The sequence below is a fragment of the Stenella coeruleoalba genome (genome assembly GCF_951394435.1).
Source record: "Stenella coeruleoalba genome assembly, chromosome: 5".
Taxonomy (NCBI): domain Eukaryota; kingdom Metazoa; phylum Chordata; class Mammalia; order Artiodactyla; family Delphinidae; genus Stenella; species Stenella coeruleoalba.
Window position 1 is genome coordinate 28,501,265 of NC_137150.1, and position 24,328 is coordinate 28,525,592.

The 24,328-nt window shown below is 35.7% G+C and overlaps 1 protein-coding gene across 4 annotated transcripts in view; it reads left to right on the plus strand.

Moving 5' to 3' along the window:
* The window catches only part of PIK3CB (phosphatidylinositol-4,5-bisphosphate 3-kinase catalytic subunit beta), a 195,314-nt gene that overhangs the window by 122,770 nt on the left and 48,216 nt on the right, over nt 1-24,328 (plus strand). For all 4 annotated transcript variants that reach the window (XM_079923349.1, XM_079923348.1, XM_079923351.1 and 1 more), the window contains 5 exons: nt 3,018-3,269; nt 4,658-4,754; nt 8,587-8,717; nt 11,004-11,054; nt 24,101-24,289. In XM_079923349.1, coding sequence (XP_079779475.1) covers nt 3,018-3,269; nt 4,658-4,754; nt 8,587-8,717; nt 11,004-11,054; nt 24,101-24,289 — 720 coding nt within the window. The remainder of the gene's footprint in view (nt 1-3,017; nt 3,270-4,657; nt 4,755-8,586; nt 8,718-11,003; nt 11,055-24,100; nt 24,290-24,328) is intronic.

Below are 24,328 nucleotides of genomic sequence, written 5' to 3' on the forward strand. Positions count from 1 at the left end.
GAATGTGCAGGGTCATTTTTGTTTATTGTTACCCCACCCAAGTTAGATTCATTCTTTATTGTTATTCTTTTCCACACCACACCCTTGGCTGTTGCTGTTTACAGCTAGTATAGGACTTTCCTAGGTCATTATACTTGAGTTCTTTTTTGAGCTTTGTATCCAACCGATCCATAATTTTACTGTGTTCCATATATCTGAATTTTGCCAGAATTTGGTTGATAGAACTATAACCAGCATTTTTTGTTTTGGTTTTTAAGTATAAACATTTATTGAGTACTTATAATGTAGTGGGCTCATTTGTTTCTATTTCTCAAAAACTGTCGAAAACCAAGAGACGCAAATGTTTTTAAGCTCAGCAATTTAAGTAGCTTGTTTTTATCACAAAAACATGGAAAAATATTTATTTTTAAACTTGTGATTTTTCTGAATAAACTATATTCTGTATCCAAAAGGTGATAAATTCATAAGTCTTTAATGTCACTGAGAATAAGAATTGAATATCATTTTTATTCTGAAATGCCTATCTTCCATCCTATCATACGAACGTTTTATGTATGTTTTGTTTTATTTATGATTTATCCAATCTCATTTCACAAATGGTTTGAGGTAAACTCGCTTGCGTGTCCCCCACCCCCCCACGCACACCCAGTCTCTCATATATACACACAAAAATATACAAAGTGTGACTTTTTAAAAAATAATCGAGGATATTTATTAGTTGAAAAAGCCAAGAGCAAGATTTGCAGCAGGTAGTTATATAATAGGATCCTGTATAACTGCTTGATGTGGACTACCAATTTCACTCTCTGCTGGCAATATAGATAGTAGCCAAAGCAAAGGAAACATGATCAGTTATAATATTTAGAATCTCTTGAGATAAAAATAATCTAGTTATTCATATGGTTGTAGTTCATCCTTATGTTGGAAATGGAGAGATGTTTAGCAGTTCCTTATGAAGGAGACACAGTGGGTGATAAAGTGCGCACCAAAATCCCTGCCAACATCATTATAGTAGGTAAAATAATGTTTCACATATCCGTCTCTTACCCAGTCTTTCACTGGGTAGACTTAAAATATAATATTGACAGTGCAATTCAGAAAAAATCATTCTGTGTGATACCAAAGTCATTCTGTGTAATTCAGTCTAAGTGTTATACTCAACCATCTGAGTATTTAGTTGAATGGTAATATTTGGACTTTCCAAAGAAATAAATATATTGCATGACTTTCTGGAAGTTCCATATATGTATTTTTACTCAAAAATGGGTTTGGATAAAGATTGGGCAGCAGAGACTTTGTTGTGGCCATTTAAGCTCGGATATATATATATATATACACGATCAAAGCCTAGAGTGGAATTAAAGTAGTCTTATAGACATGAATTTCCTACGTGGGTTTTACATATGAATAGATGACAACCCCATCCCATCAGCCATACACCTTTACATGGAGATCTGTGGAGTGTCAGGTGTTTATGAATTAACCTGCATTTTTCAGGAAGAAAATACACTTTAAGCCTTCTACTTCATGTAACATACACCCTATCCTCAATCTGCCCCACCCACATGACTTCAGAATTTAGTAACAATGATCTGTCTGTAGTTGGTAAGTATTGGATTCTGATTTTTATAGTCGGTACATAATTTGGTGTTCCTCATTACTTGTTTTCCTTATAAATAATAGTTGTTTAGTATTTTATTGCCCTAATGTTTCATAACTTCTAAATAGAGTAGATTGACAGATAGGACATATCCTTCAGAACATGTCATCTTCAAGTAATAGACAACCAGACAAAACAAGTAGCTTAAATAGGGCTTTCAGAGGAGAGTAACTCTGTGGAAGTTCTCAGCAGTGAAGGAAAGGTAAGAAATAGTTCTTGTAGTGATGAAAGAATAATTTTACATTTGGCTTTGGTCGGTCATAGTGCTGGTCTGCCCAGTAATATTTGGCATGGAGGAGAGGCAGGTAATCAGGTTTATCCAGGACATGAGCCTCAGATGAATATGGCAAAGGAGAGACAGGCACTGGCAGAGGGTTTCGGTGAGGGTGAAGGCAAACAAAGCTAATGGAGAAATGGGGAGGTGTTGATTATTGAAATGGAGGCCTTAGTGAGGGCAGGGAAGTGTTCCTTTGGGAGTGTTGGAGTGAGTTGGAAGGTGAGATAGTTAGAGAGTAAGATGTAGGAATTATTGATTTGGAGGTGCTAGGGTGTGGTAAAGTCAAATTCAGGGTGAGATCGTGGGTTGTGTGGCTGAAGGGAGTGAGAGAAAGTACTGTGGAGATCTTGATGGCAAGGTCCTCAGAGGTCAGATGGATTGTTTGCTTCAGGCATGTGGACCCTACCTCAGTACCTCTTAGTGGTTTACCTCCTGCTCATATTCTTCAGATCTTGGAAAACAATAACTAATACCTTCTTTGTAAGAAAATTGAAAAAAACTGTCCTACCTTTGCTTATGGTTCTCAAGCCTTTGCTTCCAGCCCAGATATCTATTCAGTTCCATTCTCTATTTTCACATGGTACATACACTTCTATTTTTTTTTTTTTGCGGTACGCGGACCTCTCACTGTTGTGGCCTCTCCCATTGCGGAGCACAGGCTCCGGATGCGCAGGCTCAGCGGCCATGGCTCACGGGCCCAGCCGCTCCGCGGCATGTGGGATCTTCCCGGACCGGGGCACGAACCCGTGTCCCCTGCATCGGCAGGCGGACTCTCCACCACTGTGCCACCAGGGAAGCCCGATAGTAGTTTTTATATTTATGGTCTTGGTTTCTTTAGACCCATTTATACCATTGAGACCTTTTGCATTTTTTAGCTGGTCTGCTTAGTAAGTGAAAAATAGGTTATACTAACAGTGTGGTGAATTATATGCTGATGAATTATAGTCTAATGGTTCTGTGGACAAATATGCTTTCCTAGAGTTTGTCTGCTTCTGCCAGTATGCATTTCTTCATTCTCCCAAATAAAGGTGTTTTAGTGGTGCAGTATTCATGATTCTGTATTTGTCTCCATCATTACAGGTTCATGTCAGGGCTGGCCTTTTTCATGGTACCGAACTCCTGTGTAAAACCATCGTAAGCTCAGAGATATCAGGGAAAAACGATCATATTTGGAATGAACCACTGGAATTTGATATCAATACTTGTGACCTGCCACGAATGGCTCGATTATGTTTCGCTGTTTATGCAGTTTTGGATAAAGTGAAAACGAAGAAATCAACTAAAGCTATTAATCCCTCTAAATATCAGACCATCAGGAAATCTGGAAAAGTGGTAATTATATACTAACTTCTGAAAATTTTTTATAATGGACTAATAATAACATAATGGAATAATTTAAAACTTTGAAATAATAGAGTAATATAAATGAAATTATGTCATATAACTTTTGTCCCTAAGAACTGATTTCTAAAAAAGACAGTAAGTCTCCATTTTATGTCCTTGTCATTTTTCTTTTGGCAACTTTATTTTAGTATATGTCATACTGTAAGTGTTCTATTATAAATGTAATCCTTTTTAGAAAATAGTTTAAAAAGAATGAAGAGATTTAAAATATTACAGGTCCACAGTCCTTTAACTGAAGTTTCAGGTGCCAGATATGTTTGAGAATTCAAAATTTTATGCATTTTAGAAAGATCATAGATCACTCAACACACCTTGTAGGGTCTGGGACACAACTCTGTAATCAAACACATCAGTTTCTAGCAGTGAAATATATGAATATTCACACTAAATGAGACAAATGAAGGCTGTCATTTAGCTTCATGTTATTTCTGGTCATGTTTTACTGTTAAATGAGTTATGAACAAACCTTTAGTTGTCAGAGTTTCTTGGACTTTGAAATTGTGGATAAAGGATGGTGAACGTGTTCTTATGTTCTCATCTTCCATTTCATATTTTTATTCAAGTCTTTTTAATTTTCTTCTTTATGGAACGTTTCTTTTTGGAGGATGGAGACATGAATTTTATGCATTTTAAAAAGTCTGGTGACTATATTTATCTACATGAATTTGTATCCTTTTATTCTTAACATGAGAATATAAGCCTTTCCTCTGGTTATTATCATATAGTTTTTTAAAAAATGAATTTTATTGTCTAAAAAGTCACATAAGAGTTATTTCCTTAGTTTTTTTCCTCCACTGATAGAGAATTTTACTCAGAGTGTTCAAGTATTTATAGTTTTTTCATAGACTGTGACCGGATTAATTAGTCTGAGTGTCTACATAAAAGTCCTATTAGCTTGGTGCCTCCTTTTTAGAAATATAAATAAATTCTACAATACCTAGAGACATTGCCTTCTGCTAAATTAAGATTTATATAGACTGAAAGATCTTAAAACATATAATCTAACATTGCACATATTTTCTTGAATCATTAAAAATTCCTCACCATTTGCAATGGCTGCACAATAAATATTCTACTTTTTGGATACTGTATTTTATTCTGGGACATTAATTGGCTTTTAGGATTTTTTTTAACCATTATAAAGATGTTGAACATCTTTCCATGTACATCTTGTTTTTATATTGGATGGTTTTGGAGGAAATCATCTAGAAAGCTAGAAACTTCTAGAACTAACATTATTGAAGCAAAGGGTATGTGCGTGTTCACACCTTAAAGTTTATTCTTAGTATATTTACGCAATGGTATCTTTTCAACAGGATTATCCTGTAGCCTGGGTAAATACGATGGTTTTTGACTTTAAAGGACAGTTGAGATCTGGAGATATAATATTGCACAGCTGGTCTTCATTTCCTGGTAAGATTTACATCCTAATCCTTAGTGTTAAAGAATAATTTTTGGCATGTGGACTAGTTAACATTTTTTTATGACTCACTCTTTTTTCAGTCCAGTTAAGAAACCATATTTTTATTGTTTATTCTAAAACAGATTTCCCAAGATTATTTTAATATACTTAAAAGTGATTTGTATCTGAATATATTTATTTTGATAACTGTTTTCTCACTTTAAATGTTTTATTGTTACAGGTTTTTGAGACATTCTTCTAAGGAACAATGTCTTCTTTATAACAATCTCTGTGGTTCCTAGTTGTACTGAATTTCTGCTTCTGCACTAGAAGGAACATTAACTAACATGGGAAGGATAGTAAAGACACTTCCTCTTTAGTTGGCGTTATCTTGAAATTTGAGCTAAGAGGAACACCTTTCATAAGCCTATATTTCTCAAATACTACTCAGAGTATCCCTGTGAGGTAGATGGCTTTGTCCCATTTTATAGATGAGAAAAGTGAAGTTCAGCCATAAGTCAGTCTTACATAATTGGTTCTTCAAACCTAGGATTTGTGCAAAAGATTGCCTGACTCCTTCCATTGTTCCTACTGCTTTCCCAAATGTGGGAAATTTTCAGTGTTATCTTTGCATTATAATAGTGAGGGGTTTTTTTTTTGGTCTTCATAGTTGGTTAATATATATAGTAAAATTGTGCCCTTACTTGCATTTAAAAATTATTTTGTGGGTGACAGACATTTAAAAATGTTCTATTTTAGTAGCTGCTACCTGAGAAATTGCTTTTGGATAATCAGTTATCCATGAACATATTTATAAACTGCTCATATCCTAGCATTTTATTTGTGTATATTCTTTTATTCCTACCTTTCCTGCATATACCTCCAATAATTTTCACTAATCACATTATTCCCCAAATATAGGAGAGCAGTGTGCTCTTCTTAAGAGGAACTGTAGTTTCACGTTAGAGTAAAAATTATTCATTTCAGCAGTAAACTTTTTTGAAAATCTTAATTTAGACTCACACATGTTCTCCAAAATCAGTAAGCAACTTAACTGATATTTTTAGAAAAATTGACAATTTTTTGCAATTAACTTGGCATATCATGGACCTGAATTTATCTCTAACAAAATGTTAGAGATGTTTGTTCTGCATGTTTGGTTCTAGAATTCACATTTATCCTAGTACGAGCAAGCCAGAAACACAGGAACTACAAATACTCTAATTTCTAGAGTACCTAGGTCATCATTAGAAGGTTTATAATCACATTTATTGGTTGCTTTTGTATTTCCAGAATTCTTCATGTATATAGAAGAAAATACAAATATAAATTTCTACTTTTCTCCCTATTCTTAAATAAAATAGCATATTCTGTGCAGTGTTCTGTTCTCCATATGTTTGGGGCAGATAATACTAAATTGGTACACTTGACTTTAGATAGGTTGCATTTGATAGGACTAATAAATATAATGCTACTAGATAGCACAAATATAGGATATTAATTTGCTGAGAAATCAGCTTCAGAAGTGTATAAATTATGAGAATTCCTTCAGTCCAGGTCAAAATGGAATCCGTGAGTTGTGAGAGTATTAAACAAGATAAGCAAAGGGTTGATTAAGGAGCTGAAACTTGTAAATATTGGATGGGTCAAAAAAGTGCCTTCGGTTTTTTAAGTAAAAATAAAAGATACATTTTTCATTTTCACCAAGAACTTTATTGAACAACATATTCACCTTTTTGTTCCACCACCTTCTGCCATTTTCCAGGCAACTTCATAATTCCATCTTCCCCAAACTTTTTATCTTTTTGAGAAAAGAACTGTTCCAGGTGCCTTTTACAGTCTTCTGGGGAATTGAAATTTTTTCCATTAAGAGAATTTTGTAAAGACCAAAATCAATGGAAATCCAAAAGTGCAATATTTGGCGAATACAGCTGGATGAATCAGAACTTTCCAGCCAAGCTATAACAGTTTTTGCCTGGTCATCAAAGAAACATGCAGTCTTGTATTATCCTAATGGAAGATTATGCGTTTTAGATCAGTCTGTTGACTAATTCCAGACGCTTTTTGTCGAGTGCCGCTTTCACTTGGTCTAATTGAGAGCAGTACTTGTTGGAATTAATTGTTTTGTTTTCCGGAAGGAGCTCATAATGGATGACTCCCTTCCAGTCCCACCATATGCACAACATCACCTTCTTTGGATGAAGACTGGCCTTTGGTGTGGTTGTTGATGGTTCATTTCGCTTGCCCCACGATTTTTCCCATTCCACATTGTTGTACAGCATCCACTTTTCATTTCCCGTCACAATTTGTTTTAAAAACGGAATGCTTTCATTACGTTTCAGTAGAGAATTGCATGCGGAAATATGGTTAAGAAGGTTTTTTTTGCTTAACTTACGTGCAACCCAAACTTCAGAGCAATTCACATAACCAAGCTGGTGCAAATGATTTTCAGCACTTGATTTGGATATTTTGAGTATGTCGTCTCTCTCTCGTGTGGTATAACGCTGATTGTTCTCAATTGATGTCTCAATATGATAGCTATCAACTTCAACTGTTCCACCCGACCGCAGAGCATTGTCCAGCGAGAAATCTCCGACACGAAAGTTCGCAAACCCCTTTTGACACATTCGAACAGTCAATAGCACCTTCTCCATACACTGCACAAATCTTTTTGTGTTTCAGTTGCGTTTTTACCTTTCTTGAAATAATAAAGCATAATATGCTGAAAATGTTGCTTTTTTTCTTCCATCTTCAGTATTAAAATGTCTACACAAAAATTCACCAATTTTGATGTCTTTTTTTAAATGCACGCTGATATGACAGCTGTCACATACAGTCTAACAAAATTGTTTCGAATGAAGTTAAAGACAACTAAGTGCTATTAGAGCCATCTTACGGAAAAAACTGAACAAACCTTTTGGACCACCCAGTACTTTGTAAAGATTTTCTAGCTTTGGGAGATAATTCTCAGTGTGCGTACTACCTGGACATTAGGCCTGGACAGAATGTACTTTTATCTTTTATTTCCTTAGGAAGTACAAAAGGACAACTGTGCAAAAAATCAGTTATAAGAAAAGAGAAATTAGTTTGCAGAGGGGAGACTTTAGTTGTACTGCTAACTCTTGTTTTCTTAGAGTTTAATGTCTCTTCAACAGTTTACTTCTCTGTGAAATGAGAAAGTTATATGAGCTCTAGGGTTTAAGATAACATTGAAATTCTGATTCACATGCCCAGTCTGTGAATGGAACATATTTAGGGTGGTAGAGAAGAGGAAGGAGTGCTTTGAAGAATGTCACAGTTGGTGAGGTTAAAGAAGTACCACTTGGATGGAATGTTTGAGAAACTACCAGAGAAGGTGTTTAACTACATCAGCAGTTACGAGATCATAGAGGAACATTACCAACATTAGGTTTGTCAAAAGGAATGTTATTAATGACTCTCAAAATATCAGTTTGGGTACTGTGATGACCATGGAAATCAGAACATATGTGATTAAGAAATTGATATATAGTGATGAAATAATAAAAATTCCTATGGACCACCTAATTTTGAGGGGACGAGAGCAGTTCCAATTTTTTTTTTTTGTAGATTGAGAATACTTGAACACATTTGAAGAAAGAGGTGAGATAGCTATTAATTTCTGTTAACTTTTTCATTTTAAAGATGTATATAAACTCATATTCAAATTTTGTGCCAAGCATTAAGAAAATTAGAGGCTTACTGATACTGTCTGCCAAACTTCCTTAGGTGACACACTTTTAAAGTAATGGATTGAAATCCATTAAAGTTTTGTTTTAGTTTCAAAAACATTTCCTAAGAATCAAAATTATTTGCATGTTTTAGATGAACTTGAAGAAATGTTGAATCCAATGGGAACTGTTCAAACAAATCCATATACTGAAAATGCAACAGCTTTGCACATCAGATTCCCAGAGAATAAAAAACAACCTTATTACTATCCTCCCTTTGATAAGGTAAGCTAATTATTTAAAGGTCCACTGTGTATGAAATAATTGGATTATTAGTTCTCGGCTCTATATGTTTATCATTTAAGCGATATATGTCTTTCTCTTTCAAGACATCAAATACATTTACATCTTGGTTCAGTGGAAAGACCACTGAGCAGGAAGCCAACTGTATTTAGTACTGGCTTTATCACTGACCAAGTGAGACATGGCCCCTCTGGAGTTCAGATTCCTCATTTATAAAATGAGGAAATCATAATTGTTCTCTGAGGTCCTTTTCAATTACAGGGGCTATAAATGCATTCATATGTAACTCTAATAAACATGTGAAACATGCCCAGCATGTTGGTTCAGATTAAAGACAATCACTACTGTGTTAGAGTTGGTATTCAAAGAACAGATTATTTATGTTGAAAATATAATAAGACTTCCTAAGGTGCTGTTATTTTTGTAGAATCTATAGCAAGGGCTTCTATTTCTCAACACATTTCCTTAGTCTACAAGCTGCATGTTTTGGGGATATGGAGAGTGTCTGGTGGGGTTGAAAACTGGGCTGTGATCATTTATATGTTAAGAGAGCTGAGCTGTCATATGTTGTACCTTCAGGTTTGGCCTCTTTGATTCAGGTATGATTGATGCTGATTTTCGTGAGGAAATCTTTGAGCAAATTCTCACATAATAAACAGGAATTTTATTTGATTTACTTAATCCATGTGAGACCAAGCTGCCTTTAAAAATTGGTATTATACTAAAATTTCAACTAATCTACCTATACACTTAATTGTATTTAACATTCAGCACTATCAGACCTATACAGAGTAGATTTTAAATATAGTATGTAAATTAAATTAATGTAACTCAAATGTTTCTTTACTTTCAATTTAGTTGAATTTTATCCACGTTAGAAGTAATTTTTCATTTCATTTTTTAAAAAATGTTCTTCCGATCAGTAATATACAACAAAATTAAAATTTGTGATTATTACAATAGTAGAAATCTCACATGTCAAGAGCCATATACGTTAGTGTTACACAGAGTAGAATAAGGTACATTTTGATGCATCCATTACATTTCTGCTATGGCTTTATTCCTTAGAATAGGAATTTATCCATAAACTATAGCTACTTGTGATACAGTTAAAAGTCCAAGCTCTGACTTTTTTTGTGTTCAATTATGGTATGTGTTTAGCAGTCATTTATAGTTTCTTTTGGATCAAATGAGGTGCTTTTTGAAGTGTTTTTACAAATATAACATCTTGGGCAAATTTAAGTATTTTTGATTTAATATTTCAAGATAAGTCCAGTTTCTTTAAAATGTTCTGTTTCAGCATTGTTGTCAACAGAGTCGTCTACAACTGGCCACTAAACTTTCCTTTTGCCTTTCTGATCCCTTGGAGAGCCTGTCTTTGAAGATCTACTTGGGATGGAGATTTTAGTCTTTAAATATGTATAATATATTTATATTTATTGGTTTTCTTTTAATTGTACAATTTTATATATGATCATTAAAAATATAATGCAGATATAAAAAGTGAAAGTTCCTTGTATTTTTATTTAACGTTTTTTGCTGTACTTGTATACATTTTGCTTTTCAAATCAACTTTTATGGTTATTGCTTAATTTTATTAAATATAATCTCATTTTATCACATAACAACCTTATGAAATAGGATGGATATTACCAGTACATTTTACACATAAGGATTCAATTAAATTATTTGTGGAGAATTAGTCAACTCAGTAACTGGACATGGATCTTCAGATTTTTTTACCTGCTGAGTCTTCCCAATAGACTAGTGGGTTCCCCATCTTTTCAAGAATCAGAGCCTCTTTTGAACTTAATGAATTTAAAAAATATTTTTAGGTTCTCCCTTGACATTACTTCTACTTTTGATATGTTAATTCAGAAGAAAACATGACAAATGACAAAAACTTATTCTTTGTTTTGTAACTCTTACATAACTTTGCATTTTCTTAACCAGAAAATATTTACCTATATTAAAATTTTGTTCACATATACAAGCCACTGCTTATTTTATCTATAGACAATCCTAGTGTACCCTGGGAGTTAACAGTCCTTTATAGTAATACCATTGCTTCCTGGTTGTCAAGAGTTTGAAGACTGGGAATCACTGCATAATACCATTTTGCATTTAAAATTCATGCTTACGTTATAAACCATAGAAATGCCAGATCATATGTAGCTCCTTATAGTGTATGTACAAGTGTAGTAATTTACACTTAAAATTTTATGGATACAAGAGCCAAATTTTAATTTTCTTAATTTTTTTAAACAGATTATTGAAAAGGCAGCTGAGATTGCAAGCAGTGATAGTGCTAATGTATCAGTAAGTATCAAGGTTTTAAAATAGCCCTTATTACAAAGTTGTGTTCATTATTAGTTACCTTCATGTCATACAGGAGACCATACTCATATGCAAGAACAGTCTGAGTGTGTGTGAGTATGAACATGCTAATATTTTGTTAAATGGCAGCTGTTTGTGGTTGGTCTGTGTTCAGGTGGTAAGCCCTTTTCTGATACAAGCACAGGTTCAGCAGGTAGTCTGTAAGGGATGCTATGACACTTCATAGATTAACAATACCATCTTTTTAAATATTATTCAGTTGAATGAGGAGGCTGTAATTTTCTTTATTTCCCTGATATAACAGAGCAGGTATATTCAAGGCAGGTTTCACAATGCTGGGGACCCAGGTTTCTTGCATCTTGGCGCTCTTTCATGTTAATATGTAGTTTTTGTCTCATGTAATATTGGTGCTTCAGCTTCCTACATTACTACTTTCCAGCCCACAGGAACAGGAAAAGCAAGACTAGAGGCCGTACCCATTCTCTTTGAGGATATCATTAATATGCTCATTTCTGCTCACGTCTCATTAGCCATAACTTAGTCATATGGCCATACCTAACTACAAGTGAGGCTTGTAAATGTAGTCGTTAGCTGGGCAGTCCTGGGCTTGGCTAAGAGTGAGAGATTGTAGTTAATAAAGTAAGAAGGGGAGAATGCATATGGAGAGACAAATAGCAGTCTCTGCTGCATACACCATTCCCATAGTTTCTGCCCAAAGACTACAAAATAGATTACTTTGTTTATTTAGTTTACAATATATATAATATTTCTACCATCTATATTTTTTTTTTTTTTTTTTTTTTGCTGTACGTGGGCCTCTCACTGTTGTGGCCTCTCCCGTTGCAGAGCACAGCCTCCGGACAGGCAGGCTCAGCGGCCATGGCTCACGGGCCCAGCCGCTCTGTGGCATGTGGGATCTTCCTGGACCGGGGCACGAACCCGTGTCCCCTGCATCGGCAGGCGGACTCTCAACCACCGCGCCACCAGGGAAGCCCTACCATCTATATTTTTTAATTTAATTTTTTGACGTTCACTTTAAGACTTGGCTGAGTTTTCATCTGTTTTTTTCTTTTCATGTCACCAGTTTATAACTTTCGAGTGACTTTAGTAATGCCATTCTATATAGAATGGTAATTAGATAGAAGCCAGGAGGCAAATGGAGATAATGTATATCCTTTTGTTATTTGCACAGAATGAAAGCACTATTTAATGTTGGTTAGTTGGAGAAACATCTGGCCCAGGCTGTCTTCTTTTTTTGTTTGCTTCCCTTTTATTCTTTTTTTTTTTTGCGGTACGCGGGCCTCTCACTGTCGTGGCTTCTCCCGTTAAGCAGCGCAGGCTCAGCGGCCATGGCTCACAGGCCAAGCCGCTCCGCGGCATGTGGGATCCTCCCGGACTGGGGCACGAACCCGTGTCCCCTGCTTCGGCAGGCAGACTCTCAACCACTGCGCCACCAGGGAAGCCCTTGTTTTCTTTTTTAATTTAAGTATAGTTGATTTACAGTGTTTCAGGTGTACAGCAAACTGATTAGGTTTCATATATATTTATATATATTTTTCACATTCTATTCCATTATAGATTATTACAAGATATTGAATATAGTTTTCTGTGCTATACACAGGAAACTATAGTCAATAGTTTGAATATAGTTGATTATCTATTTTATATATAGTAGTGTGTATCTGTAATCCCAAACTCCTAGTTTATCCCCTCCACCTTACCCCTTTGGTAACTGTATGTTTGTTTCCTATGTCTCTTTCTATTTCTATTTTGTAGATAAGTTCATTTGTATGTTCACTTAGTATGATAATCTCTAAGTTCATCCATGTTGCTGCGAATGGCATTATTTCATTTTTTAAAAAATCTATTGAAGTATAGTTGATTTACAATGTTGGGTTAATATCTACTGTACAGCAAACTGATTCAGTTATACATATATATACACATATTCTTTTCCATTATGGTTTATCACAGGATATTGAATGTAGTTCCCTGTGTTATACAATAGGAATTATTTCATTCTTTTATGACTAATATTCCATTGTGGCGCGTGTGTGTGTGTGTGTGTACGTGTATGTGTGTACATGCAAATGCCACATCTTTATCCGTTTGTCTATCATTGGACATTTAGTTTGCTTCCATGTTTCGGCTGTTGTAAATAGTGCTGCTATGAACATCGGTGTGCATGGATATTTTCAAATTAGAGTTTTCATCTTTTCTGGATATATGCTCAGGAGTGGAATGGTTGGATCATATGGCCACTCTATTTTTAGTTTTTTAAGGAAACTCCATACTGTTTTCCATTGTGGCTGCACCAGTTTACATTCCCACCAATAGTGTAGTAAGGTTCCCTTTTCTCTACACCCTTTCCAGCATTTATTAATTGTAGACTTTTTGTTGATGACCATTCTGACTGGTGTGAGGTAGTACCTCATTGTTGTTTTGATTTGCATTTCTCTAATAATTAGAGATGTCGATCATCTTTTCTTGTGCCTGTTTCCCTCTGTACGTTTTCTTTGGAGAAATGTCTACTTAGGTGTTCTGCCCATCTTTCTGTTGGGTTGGTTGTTTGTTTTTGATATTGAGCTGTATAAGCTGTTTGTATATTTTGGAAATTAATCCATTGTTGCTTGCATCGTTTGAAAATGTTTTCTCCCATTCTGTAGGTTGTCTTTTCATTTTGTTTATGATTTCCTTTGTGGAAAAGCTTTTAAGTTTAACTGTGTCCCATTTGTTTATTTTTGCTTTTGTTTCAGTTACTCTAGGAGACAGATCCAAAAAAATATTGCTCAGATTCATGTCAGAGTGTTTTGCCTATGTTTTCCACTAGGATTTTTATAGTACCATTTTGAGTTTATTTTTGTATGTGGTGTTAGAGAATGTTCTGATTTAATTCTTTTACATGTAGCTGTCCAGTTTTCCCAGTGCAGCTTATTGAAGAGACTGTCATCTCCATTGTGTACTCTTGCCTTCTTTGTTGTAGATTAATTGACCATAAGTGTGCGGATTTATTCCTGAGCTTTCTGTTCGGTTCCATTGATCTATGTGTCTGTTTTTGTGCCAGTACCCTGCTGTTTTGATTACTGTAGCTTTATAGCATAGTCTGAAGTCAGGGAGCGTGATTGCTCCAGTTCCATTCTTCTTTCTCAAGAATTGTTTTGGCTTTTCCACAGGCTGTCTTCTGCTTTACCATTAGAGTTCTCAAAAATTTCAGTAGCCTTTCATTGCAAGTTATCTGCTACTACAAATACTTTAAGAGTATAGTTGACCCTTGAACAACACAGGTTTGAACTGTGTGGGTCCTCTTAAACACAGATTTTTTTTCATTAAATAGGTACTACAGTACCACATGATCTGCAGTTTGATTGAATTCATGGATGCAGAACCTTGGGTACAGAGTATCAACTGTAAAATTATACATAGGTTTTCGACTGCGCAGGTGGTCTGCATCCCTAATCCCCATGTTCAAGGGTCAAGCGTAGCTCTCTTCAATGAAATAAGTTTATTATAAGTATACACTTACCAGCTTGTCTGACAATTACTGAAACATATAATTACAGTTTAAGAAATAACACTTATATAGGCCTATCTTCATTCTCATGCCTATTTTTAGTTACCTTTTATTAGTCTTAATATTGCTTCTTGAACATCAGAAGCGTAAATTAATTTTTATTATTTCTGCTGTGCTACTGCTACCTTACCTAAATCAGAGAGTTCCCTCCTTACTGACAATGCAATATTGTTGCCCGGATTTTTTTTTTTTTTTTAAATAATCCCATGTTCAAGACCTTCTTTGTGGTATGTGGGATCTTTTTTAGCTGCGGCATGTGGGATCTTTAGTTGTGACATGTGGGATCTTGTAGTTGCTGCATGTGGGATCTTTAGTTGTGGCATGCAAACTCTTAGTTGCGGCATGTGGGATCTAGTTCTCTGAGCAGGGATCAAACCCAGTCCCCCTGCATTGGGAGTGTGGAGTCTTAGCCACTGGACCACCAGGGAAGTCCCTCTTGCCCAGGTTTGATGTACTTTTTTTTTTTTTTTTGGTGGGTACATTAATAAATTGTGTGAAACCAAAAATGAAAGTTTTTAAAATAACTGCCACTTACCTTTCTTGCCCAGAGATAACTATATAAACAGTTTAGCTTTGTGTGTAAACATCTATATATTTTAAAAATATATGAGATCTTTATATATGTAGTTTCGTCCTTTTTCATGTAACGAATTTTATGGATCTTGTCATGTCTGTGTGAAGAGCTCCACTGCTCTGTTTATAAAGCCTTGTTATATTATATTTCATGGCATTAATTATTGGTAGCCATTAGTTATTAAATATTCATACCTCTACTGATGGATGTTTTGCTTATTTCTAATTATTTTCCACTGAAGCTGTGTTGCAATGAATACCTTGTACATCTTTATATACATGTCTGTATTTTGTACGATGGATTCCTAGAAATGAAATTATAGATTGAAAGGTATGTCCCTTTTTAATAAGAATTCTGCCAAATTGCATACCCTAAAAGAGTTAAAATTTACAACACACCCACACTGTGAACATAAAAATGGTGGCACATTATTTTAACTTGCATTCTTTTCTTATTGGTCAGGTTGGAGTTTGTTTCTTTTTTCTTTTTAAAATTTTATTTATCTTTTAAAAGATTTCTGTTAATTCCTTTTTCATGGCTATAATGTCACCTTAGTTCTCTCTGAGGAATTAAATAATCTTGTTTTTGAAGTGGTCTTGCTTCTGCTTTTGACATCTATCTATCTTCATATGGGTTTTTCTCAATATTTGGTGATTCTTAGTTTAGCTCTTTTGTACTTGTGACTCCCTTGTTGTTTGCTTATTCGCTGTAATCTGTGTTCAATATCTGTAAGACTTAGGGTAGACTGTGCTGAAAATGGGTCTCCTGTATGAAGATTTCCATACCTTCTGAGATCAGGTGGCTCCTTATGACTCAGTACCCATGCTCCTCACCTCAGTCTAGGGCTGATCCCATTGCTGTTTCAGCTCAGCATAAACAGAGCAAGGGGCATGCCTGACCAAAGCAGCTGCTCCATATGCAGATCCTGTGATAACTCCCCTGACGATTCCCCCTGGCCTCCTCTCATCCCTTGTATCCTCTGATTCTGAGCCGGAATGCCTCCTGGAACTGTGTGTTTCACTACCGCTAGAATCTCAGCAGATCTGATCCTTGATGCTATCTACTTTCTCTCATTAAAGGATTCCTATGTTATGCATTTTCCCTTGTATCCTAGAACTGTTACTGATTTATATTTTTATATTTATATATTTATTTATTTATTTGGCTGCGTTAGGTCTTAGTTGCAGCCCACAGATCTTCGTTGCAACATGCGAGATCTTTTGTTGTGGTGCGGGCTTCTCTTTAGTTGTGGTGTGCGGGCTCAGTAGTTGCAGCATGCAGGCTTAGTTGCCCCGCGGCATGTGGGATCTTAGTTCCCCAACCAGAGATCGAAACCGCGTCCCCTGCATTGGAAGGTGGATTCTTAACCACTGGACCACCAGGGAAGTCCCACTGATTAGTATTTTTAAATACTTAAGGCACTTCATGGTCTTTTGAATGAAAGGAATGAAGAGAACTAAGTTCTCATTCCACTGTTTAATCCACTTTCATGTATATGCCAAGAGCATGTTACATTCCTTAATAAGATCATGGTAAGTTGACTTGTTGAATTGTGTGTACATTTATAGGTATATATATATATTAAACATGTATACATATAATATGTACACACATACAATTTATTTTTGAATTTACCAACACCTTACTAAGGAACTTAAACCTGCTCTTGGAATTAAAAAAATTTTGTTTTAATTGTGGTAAAGTACACATAAAATTTACTGTCTTAATCATTTTCAAGTGTACAGTTCACAAGTGTTAAGTATATTCACAATATACTTAAAACATTGTTATGCAATTGATATCCAGAACTTTTTAATCTTGCAAAATTGAAACTCTGTATCCACTAAACAATTCCCCATTTTCCCTTCCCCTCAGACTGTGACATCCACTGTTCTACTTTCTGTCTCTATGAATTTGACCATTCTAGAAACCTCATATAAATGTAATCATACACTATTTTATCTTCCTGTGACTGGCTTATTTCACTTAGTGTAATGTCTTTAAGGTTCATCCATGTTATAGCATGTCAAAATTTCCTTCCTTTTTAAGGCTGAATAATATTCCATTGCGTGTATGTACCAGATTTTGTTTATCCATTCATTCATCAATGGACCCTTGGTTCGCGTCCACATTTTAGCTATTGTGAATAACGCTGCTATGAACATGAGTGTACAATATATTTTTGAGATGTTGCTTTCGATTCTTTTGGGTATATACCCAGAAGTAGAATTGCTGGATCATATGGTAATTCTATTTTTCATTTTTTGAGGAACTGCCAGTGTTTTCCACAGTGGCTGTACCATTTTACATTCCCACCAACTGCAAAAGGATTCCAGTTTTTCCATATGCTTCCCACCACTTCTGTTCTTTTGATGGTGTTAAGCCTAATAGGTGTTGGCAATTTTTTTTTTTTTTTTGTCTGCATCAAGTCTTAATTGCGGCACATGGGATCTTTGTTGCTGTGCACGGGCTTCTCTCTAGTTGTGACATGGAGGCTCCAGGACACGTGGGCTCTGTAGTTGTGGCGTGAGGGTTCCAGAGCCCATGGGCTCTGTAATTTGCGGCACGCAGGCTCTCTAGTTGAGGCTCATGGGCTTAGTTGCCCCAATGGCATGTTGGATCTTAGTTCCCTGACCAGGGATCGAACCTGCATCCCCTGCATTGTAAGGTGGATTCTTTACCACTGGACCAGCAGGGAAGTCCCAGTGTTGGCATTTTTTTAAACAGGTGGTTGCCAAGGATCGTGGGTCTGTAGAATAGAAAAAAATGTGATCTTTGTGAATTATGATTATTGAATTGGCAGCTTTTGATCTTCCTATCCAGTGGTTCTCAACCTGAGGCTGTTTTGCCTTCAGTGGGGCATTTGGCATTGTCTCAAAATTTTCTTAGTTATCTCAAGTCATGGGAGGTTGTTTCTGGCACGTAGTGAGTAGAGTTCAGGGGCTGCTAAACTGTCTACCATGTACAGGACCATCCTCCTACAACAAGATAGCATGGGGGCTGAGAAACCAAATCTTAATGGCTGGCTTTTGTTAATGAAGATGATGACTCAGCCTTTAGTTCAGAGGTTCTGGGGATCTACCTAGAATGTTTTCTTAGTAGAATGATTTGGGGTCTTTACAGCCTTCAATTTTAGGGAAGGAAAGAGCAAACATTTTTTTAAAAATTTCAAACTCACTGAAAACTTGGGAGAAGTGTACAAAGAATTCCCATACAACTTTCATCCAGCTTCCGCAACGGTTAACATTTTACCACATTTGTTTTATTGTTTTGAGTGTGTGTATTCAGTTCTTTCTGAATCATTTGAGATGAGGTGGCATACATCATGACATTTTATCCTTTAATTCTTCAGTGTATATTTCCTAAAAACAAGGACATTCTCATAACTAACCAGAATCAATTCATAAAAATCAGGAAAATAATATTGATAGAGTTCTGTTGTCTAATTCACACATTCCATTCATATTTAGCCAGTTGTCTCAATAATGTCCTTTATAGGTCCAGGATCCAACTCAGGATTACTTGTTGCATTTCTTTAACGTGTGTCTTTAGTTTTCTTCATTCTAGAATAGTTCCTCAGTCTTTCCTTATCTTTAACGACTCTGATGTTTTTTAAGAATACAAGCCGGTTACTTTGTAGAATGTCACTCAGTTTGGATTTGCCTAATGTTTTGTCATGATCAGATTCCAGCTACGCATTTTTAGCATAAATAGATTGAAGTGGTAGTTTGTTCTTACTGCATTTCACTCAAAGGCAAACAATGTCAACCTGTCCTATTACTATTGACGTTAATTATTATCACTTGGTTAGGATAGTGTCTACTAGGTTTTTCTACTGTAAAGTTAATAAGTAAGTATTTTGTGGGCATATTTTGAGACTAAGTAAACATACTGTTTCACATCTAACTTTCACCCACTTGTTTTAATATTAATATATCTTGCCTGAACCAGTATTATTACAGTGGTTTGCCGTGCTGATTTTCAAATTTATTTTCCTTTTGGATTTGTTACTTGACATACCATAGGGTCGAGGTTTTTCTTCTCCCCCATTTATTTACTTACTTAAAAAAAATATTGGATTTGTGATTTCTGTTTTATTTAATGACTTATAATTAGTAACTGTCATTAATTTTGATGTTCAGATTTTACCTAGATTTGGCCAGTGGCAACCCATTCATGTTCCGTCTTGAGTCTTTTTGACATGGATTCCTATGAACCTTAACATATTTACTTATTTGCTCAATCCTCTGTAATCAATCTCCCAATCATATAAACATCTTCTCAGTCTCTTTCCCACCAGCCCTGACTACATGGGCTGTCTCATCCCCAGTTGTGTGTTGGTCAGTCTGGCCAACACATAGTTAATTCCATCCTTGACAAGCACATGGCTAACACGCTGTTTTGAGTTTCTAGCCCCTCTGAATATGACAGATGAGTTTTCCAGGCCCACCACCCCAGTAAGGAATGGGAAAGAGCCATAGTCTTTTTTTTCATTTGCTTATGGCAAGATATATATGTTGTGTTTTATTTTGGTTAGTAATCACTATTATATCATAATGTGTATATAATTATGAAAAATTAAACATAAAAACAAAGCAGAGAATATAGGTGTTAACTTTCATTGCTTTTTACCACTACTTTAATGCAAGCATTTTAACATGTGTGTAAGTTCATCAGTTGCACTACAGTGTAATTTTTCATTGCTGATTGTTTTGAGTTTTGTAAAAGGATGTAAGATTCTGTGGGTTTTTTTTGCTTACTGCCACATTTCTGGTAGTTGTTTGTTTTTACCTTGGCTTTATCCAGTGCTGTGCTTTTCATAGCTCAGTAAACAATCACACTACAATTATACAGCTAACCCCCTGCTCTTCCCTCTTCATTTATTCCTAGGTCTTCAGGATATTTACTTACAGTAGGTCTGTAGCGTCTAATTTTGATCCATGAAATTACAGTAGTCTGCTAGGTTTTGGGCTATTTAACCTAACAGCAGTCTGCCTTTCTCCGGCGTGAACAATTTATACTTTTTGTTGTTTGCAATAACAGGTTTCACTTTTATATGTAAGTGTAGGAGTTACATTTTCAAATTCTGATAACTTCTCTTGATCATTTTGCAAAGAAAAAAGAAACTCAGTCAATTTTGTAAAATAAAGCATACCTTTTTAGATTGAGGCACTGAATATAAAACTGTAATCATACATAGAGAGAGAGTATGTGTGTGTGAGAGTGTGTGTGTGTGTGTGTGTGTGTGTGTGTGTGTAAGACTTTATTTTTGCTAAGAGCATTTTAGACTCACAACAAAATTGGGAGGACCGTACAAAGATTTGCCATATATCCGTGCCCCTGCACATGTATAGCCTCCCTCATTATCAGCATCACTTACCAGAATGGTACGTGTATTACTAAGGATGAATCTACATTAATACATCATAACACTCAAATGTCCATAGTTTACCTTAGGTTTCATTCTTGCTGTTGTGCATTCTATGGGTTTGGGCACATGTATAATGACATATATCCATCATTATAATATCATACCAAGTAGTTTCTCTGCCTTGCAAATCTGTGCTCTGCCTATTCATTCCCTCACCCTACCTTCTATCCCTGGCAACCACTGATCTTTTTATTGTCTCCATAGTTTTGCCTTTTTCCAGAATGTTGTAGTCAGCATCATTTTACCTGTAGCCTTTTCAGATAGGCTTCTTTCACTTAGTCATATGCATTTAAGGTTTCCTACATGTCTTTTTGTGGGATGATAGCTCATTTCTTTTAGTGCTAAATAATATTCCATTGTCTGTCTGTATTACAGTTTATCCATTCACCTACTGAAGGACATCTTGGTTGCTTCCAAGTTTTGGCAGTTTTGAATAAAGCCAAATAAACATCCGTTTACAGGTTTTTGTGTGGGCATAAGTTTTCAACTCCTTTTGGTAAATAGCCAAGGGGCATGATTACTGGATTGTATTGTAAGAGTATGTTTAGTTTTGTAAGAAATCGCCAAATTGTCTTCCTAAGGGATTGTAGTATTTTGCATTTCCGCCAGCAATGAATAAGAGTTGCTCCACATCCTTAGTAGCATTTGATGTTGTCAGTGTTCTGGATTTGGGCCATTCTGTATGCAGTCATATTTCATTTTTGTTTTAATTTGCATTTCCCTGCTGACATATGATATTAAGCATCATTTTATATATATATTTTTGCCAACCGTATATCTTATTTGATGAGGTGTCTGTTCAGGTCTTTAATCCATATTTTTTTGTCTGGTTGTTTTCTTGTTGTTGAGTTGTAAGAGTTCTTTGTATATTTTGGATAACAGTCCTTTATCAGGTATGTCTTTTTGCAAATATTTTCTCCCAGTCTGTGCCTTATTGTTTCATTCTCTTGACAGCGTCTTTTGCAGAGCAGATAATTTTAAATTTAATGAAGTCCAAGGTATCAATTGTTTCAATGACGGATTATGCATTTGGTGTTATAGGTTAAAAGTTATTGCCAAACCCAAGGTCATCTAGATTTTCTCCTGTGTTCTTCTAGGAGTTTTATAGTTTTGCTTTTCACATTTATTTTTATCTAAGTCCGGTAGTGTCGGTCCTTCAGCGTTGTTTTATTTATTTATTTTTTGCGGTACATGGGCCTCTCTTGGCTGCGTTGGGTCTTCTTTGCTGCGTGCGGGCTTTCTCCAGTTGTGGCGAGTGGGGGCTACTCATCCTTGTAGTGTGCAGGCTTCTCATTGCGGTGGCTTCTCTTGTTGCAGAGCATGGGCTCTAGGCGTGCGGGCATCAGTAGTTGTGGCTCACGGGCTCCAGGGTGCAGGCTCAGTAGTTGTGGCGCACAGAGTTACTTGCTCCGCGGCATGTGAGATCTTCCCGGACCAGGGCTCGAACCCATGTCCCCTGCATTGGCAGGCGGATTCTTAACCACTGCACCACCAGGGAAGTCCTTGTAGTAAGTTTTAAAATAAGGAAATGTGAAACCGCCACCAGGGAAGTCCCTCAACCTTGGTCTTTCTTCTTCCATACTGTGTTGACTATTTTGGGTCTTTTGCCTTTCCATATAATTTTAGAATCAGTTTGTTGATATCCACATAATAACTTACTGGGATTTAAATTGGGTTTAAATTGAATCTGTTGATATTAAGTTGGGAAGAACTGACAATATTGTGATTGTCAGTTCATGGATAAGAATATTGACAATATTCTTATCCATGAACATGGAATATATCTCCATTTGTTTAATTTCTTGATTACTTTCATAAGAGTTCTGTAGTTTTCTCATATAAATCTTGTATGTATGTTGTTAATTTCTTACTGTTTCCTTATTTTGGGGTGCTAATGTAAATATTATTGCATTTTTAATTTCAAATTCCGCTTATTTATTGCTAATACATAAGAAAAGGATTTACTTTTATATATTGACCTTGTATCCCACAATTGCTGTAATTGCTTATTAGTTCCAATGGTGGTTTTGTTGATTCTTTCATATTTTCTACATAGACAATCATGTCATCCTAATTATTTTTACATATGCATATACTATTTTGAATCTCACTACTTTAGAAAATTAGTGATATGACTTTTATTTATTTTAATGTTTATATGAAATCCCAGTTAAAATAATTTCAAGTACAAAATAATATGCTAATGGAACATAAATCCTTACAGAATCTTGTCAGATAATTCTGGAGATTTTTTTGTGAGGATGGGGGATAAGGAAGGGATATGCTTTTGCCTAAATGGTTTAGTTTTTCTTTAAGTATGGGGAAATGTACCTTTTTCTTTTCCTTTTCTTTATTTAATAAATTTCTTTTATTTATTATTTTTGGCTGCATTGGGTCTTCATTGCTGCGCGCGGGCTTTCTCTAGTTGCAGCAAGCAGGGGCTTCTCTTCATTGCGGTGCGCTGGCTTCTCATTGCAGTGGCTTGTCTTGTTGTGGAGCACAGGCTCTAGGCACGCAGGCTTCAGTACTTGTGGCACACCGGCTCAGTAGTTGTGGTTCGTGGGCTCTAGAGTGCAGGCTCAGTAGTTGTGGCACACGGGTTCGTTGCTCCACGGCATGTGGGATCTTCCCACACCGGGGTTCGAACCAGTGTCCCCTGCGTTGCTAGACGGATTCTTCACCACTGCACCACCAGGGAAGCCCCCCTTTTTCTTTTAATGTTAGTGTAATTCAGAGTCTGGATCCAAAATATAGTATGGTCCATTTTCTTTATTTTAATATATTCTTATAAGGATTGGGAAAGAAAATGGGATAACTGTATTTTTTTTATGTTTACTTTTAGCCAAGTTTCAGTCCTTACTCTAAATGTTTTAATGCCTCAGAGCCAAGAAGGCACCTATTAACCTTTTTAAAACTATAAATTTGGTTCATCTTTGATTTTGCTTTTTTCTTTATAGAAATTAAAAAAGGAAGATGAGAAACTCAGTTCAAATAATGACTTTTTTAATCCAAATTACAATTCTGCCACCTAGTGTTTGCATACGGATTTTTTAACAGTATTCTTTTTTCTTTTAAAAAACTGAGAATAATTTTTTCCTTCATCCTTAGCTTACTAATTTAATATTCAGTTTAGTAAAAACTTTAAAAGGGGTATCCAACTTTTTACGGAATTAGATTGTTAATATCTCAAATTTTAAAGCTTATAAATTGTTGAAAAATTCATTGTGTAGTTAACCCTTGAACAACACGGGTTTGAACTGTGCAGATCCACTTACAAGTGGATTTTTTTCAATAAACAAGTACTGCAGTACTACGTGAACCGTGGTTGGTTGAATCTATGAATTTAGGGATTTTCTACTGCTTGGGGGTTGGTGCCTCTAACCCCTGTGTTCAAGGTCTGCCCGTGATGTTTACACAGTTTTGTTCTGTAATGAGTAATTTTACTTTCTTAGAGTCGAGGTGGAAAGAAGTTTCTTGCTGTACTGAAAGAAATCTTGGACAGGGATCCGTTGTCTCAGCTGTGTGAGAATGAAATGGATCTTATTTGGACTTTGCGACAAGACTGCAGAGAGAATTTCCCACAGTCATTGCCAAAATTACTGCTGTCAATCAAGTGGAATAAACTTGAGGATGTTGCTCAGGTAACAAAAGATCATTTCTGTAACTCCATTCAGCAGTAT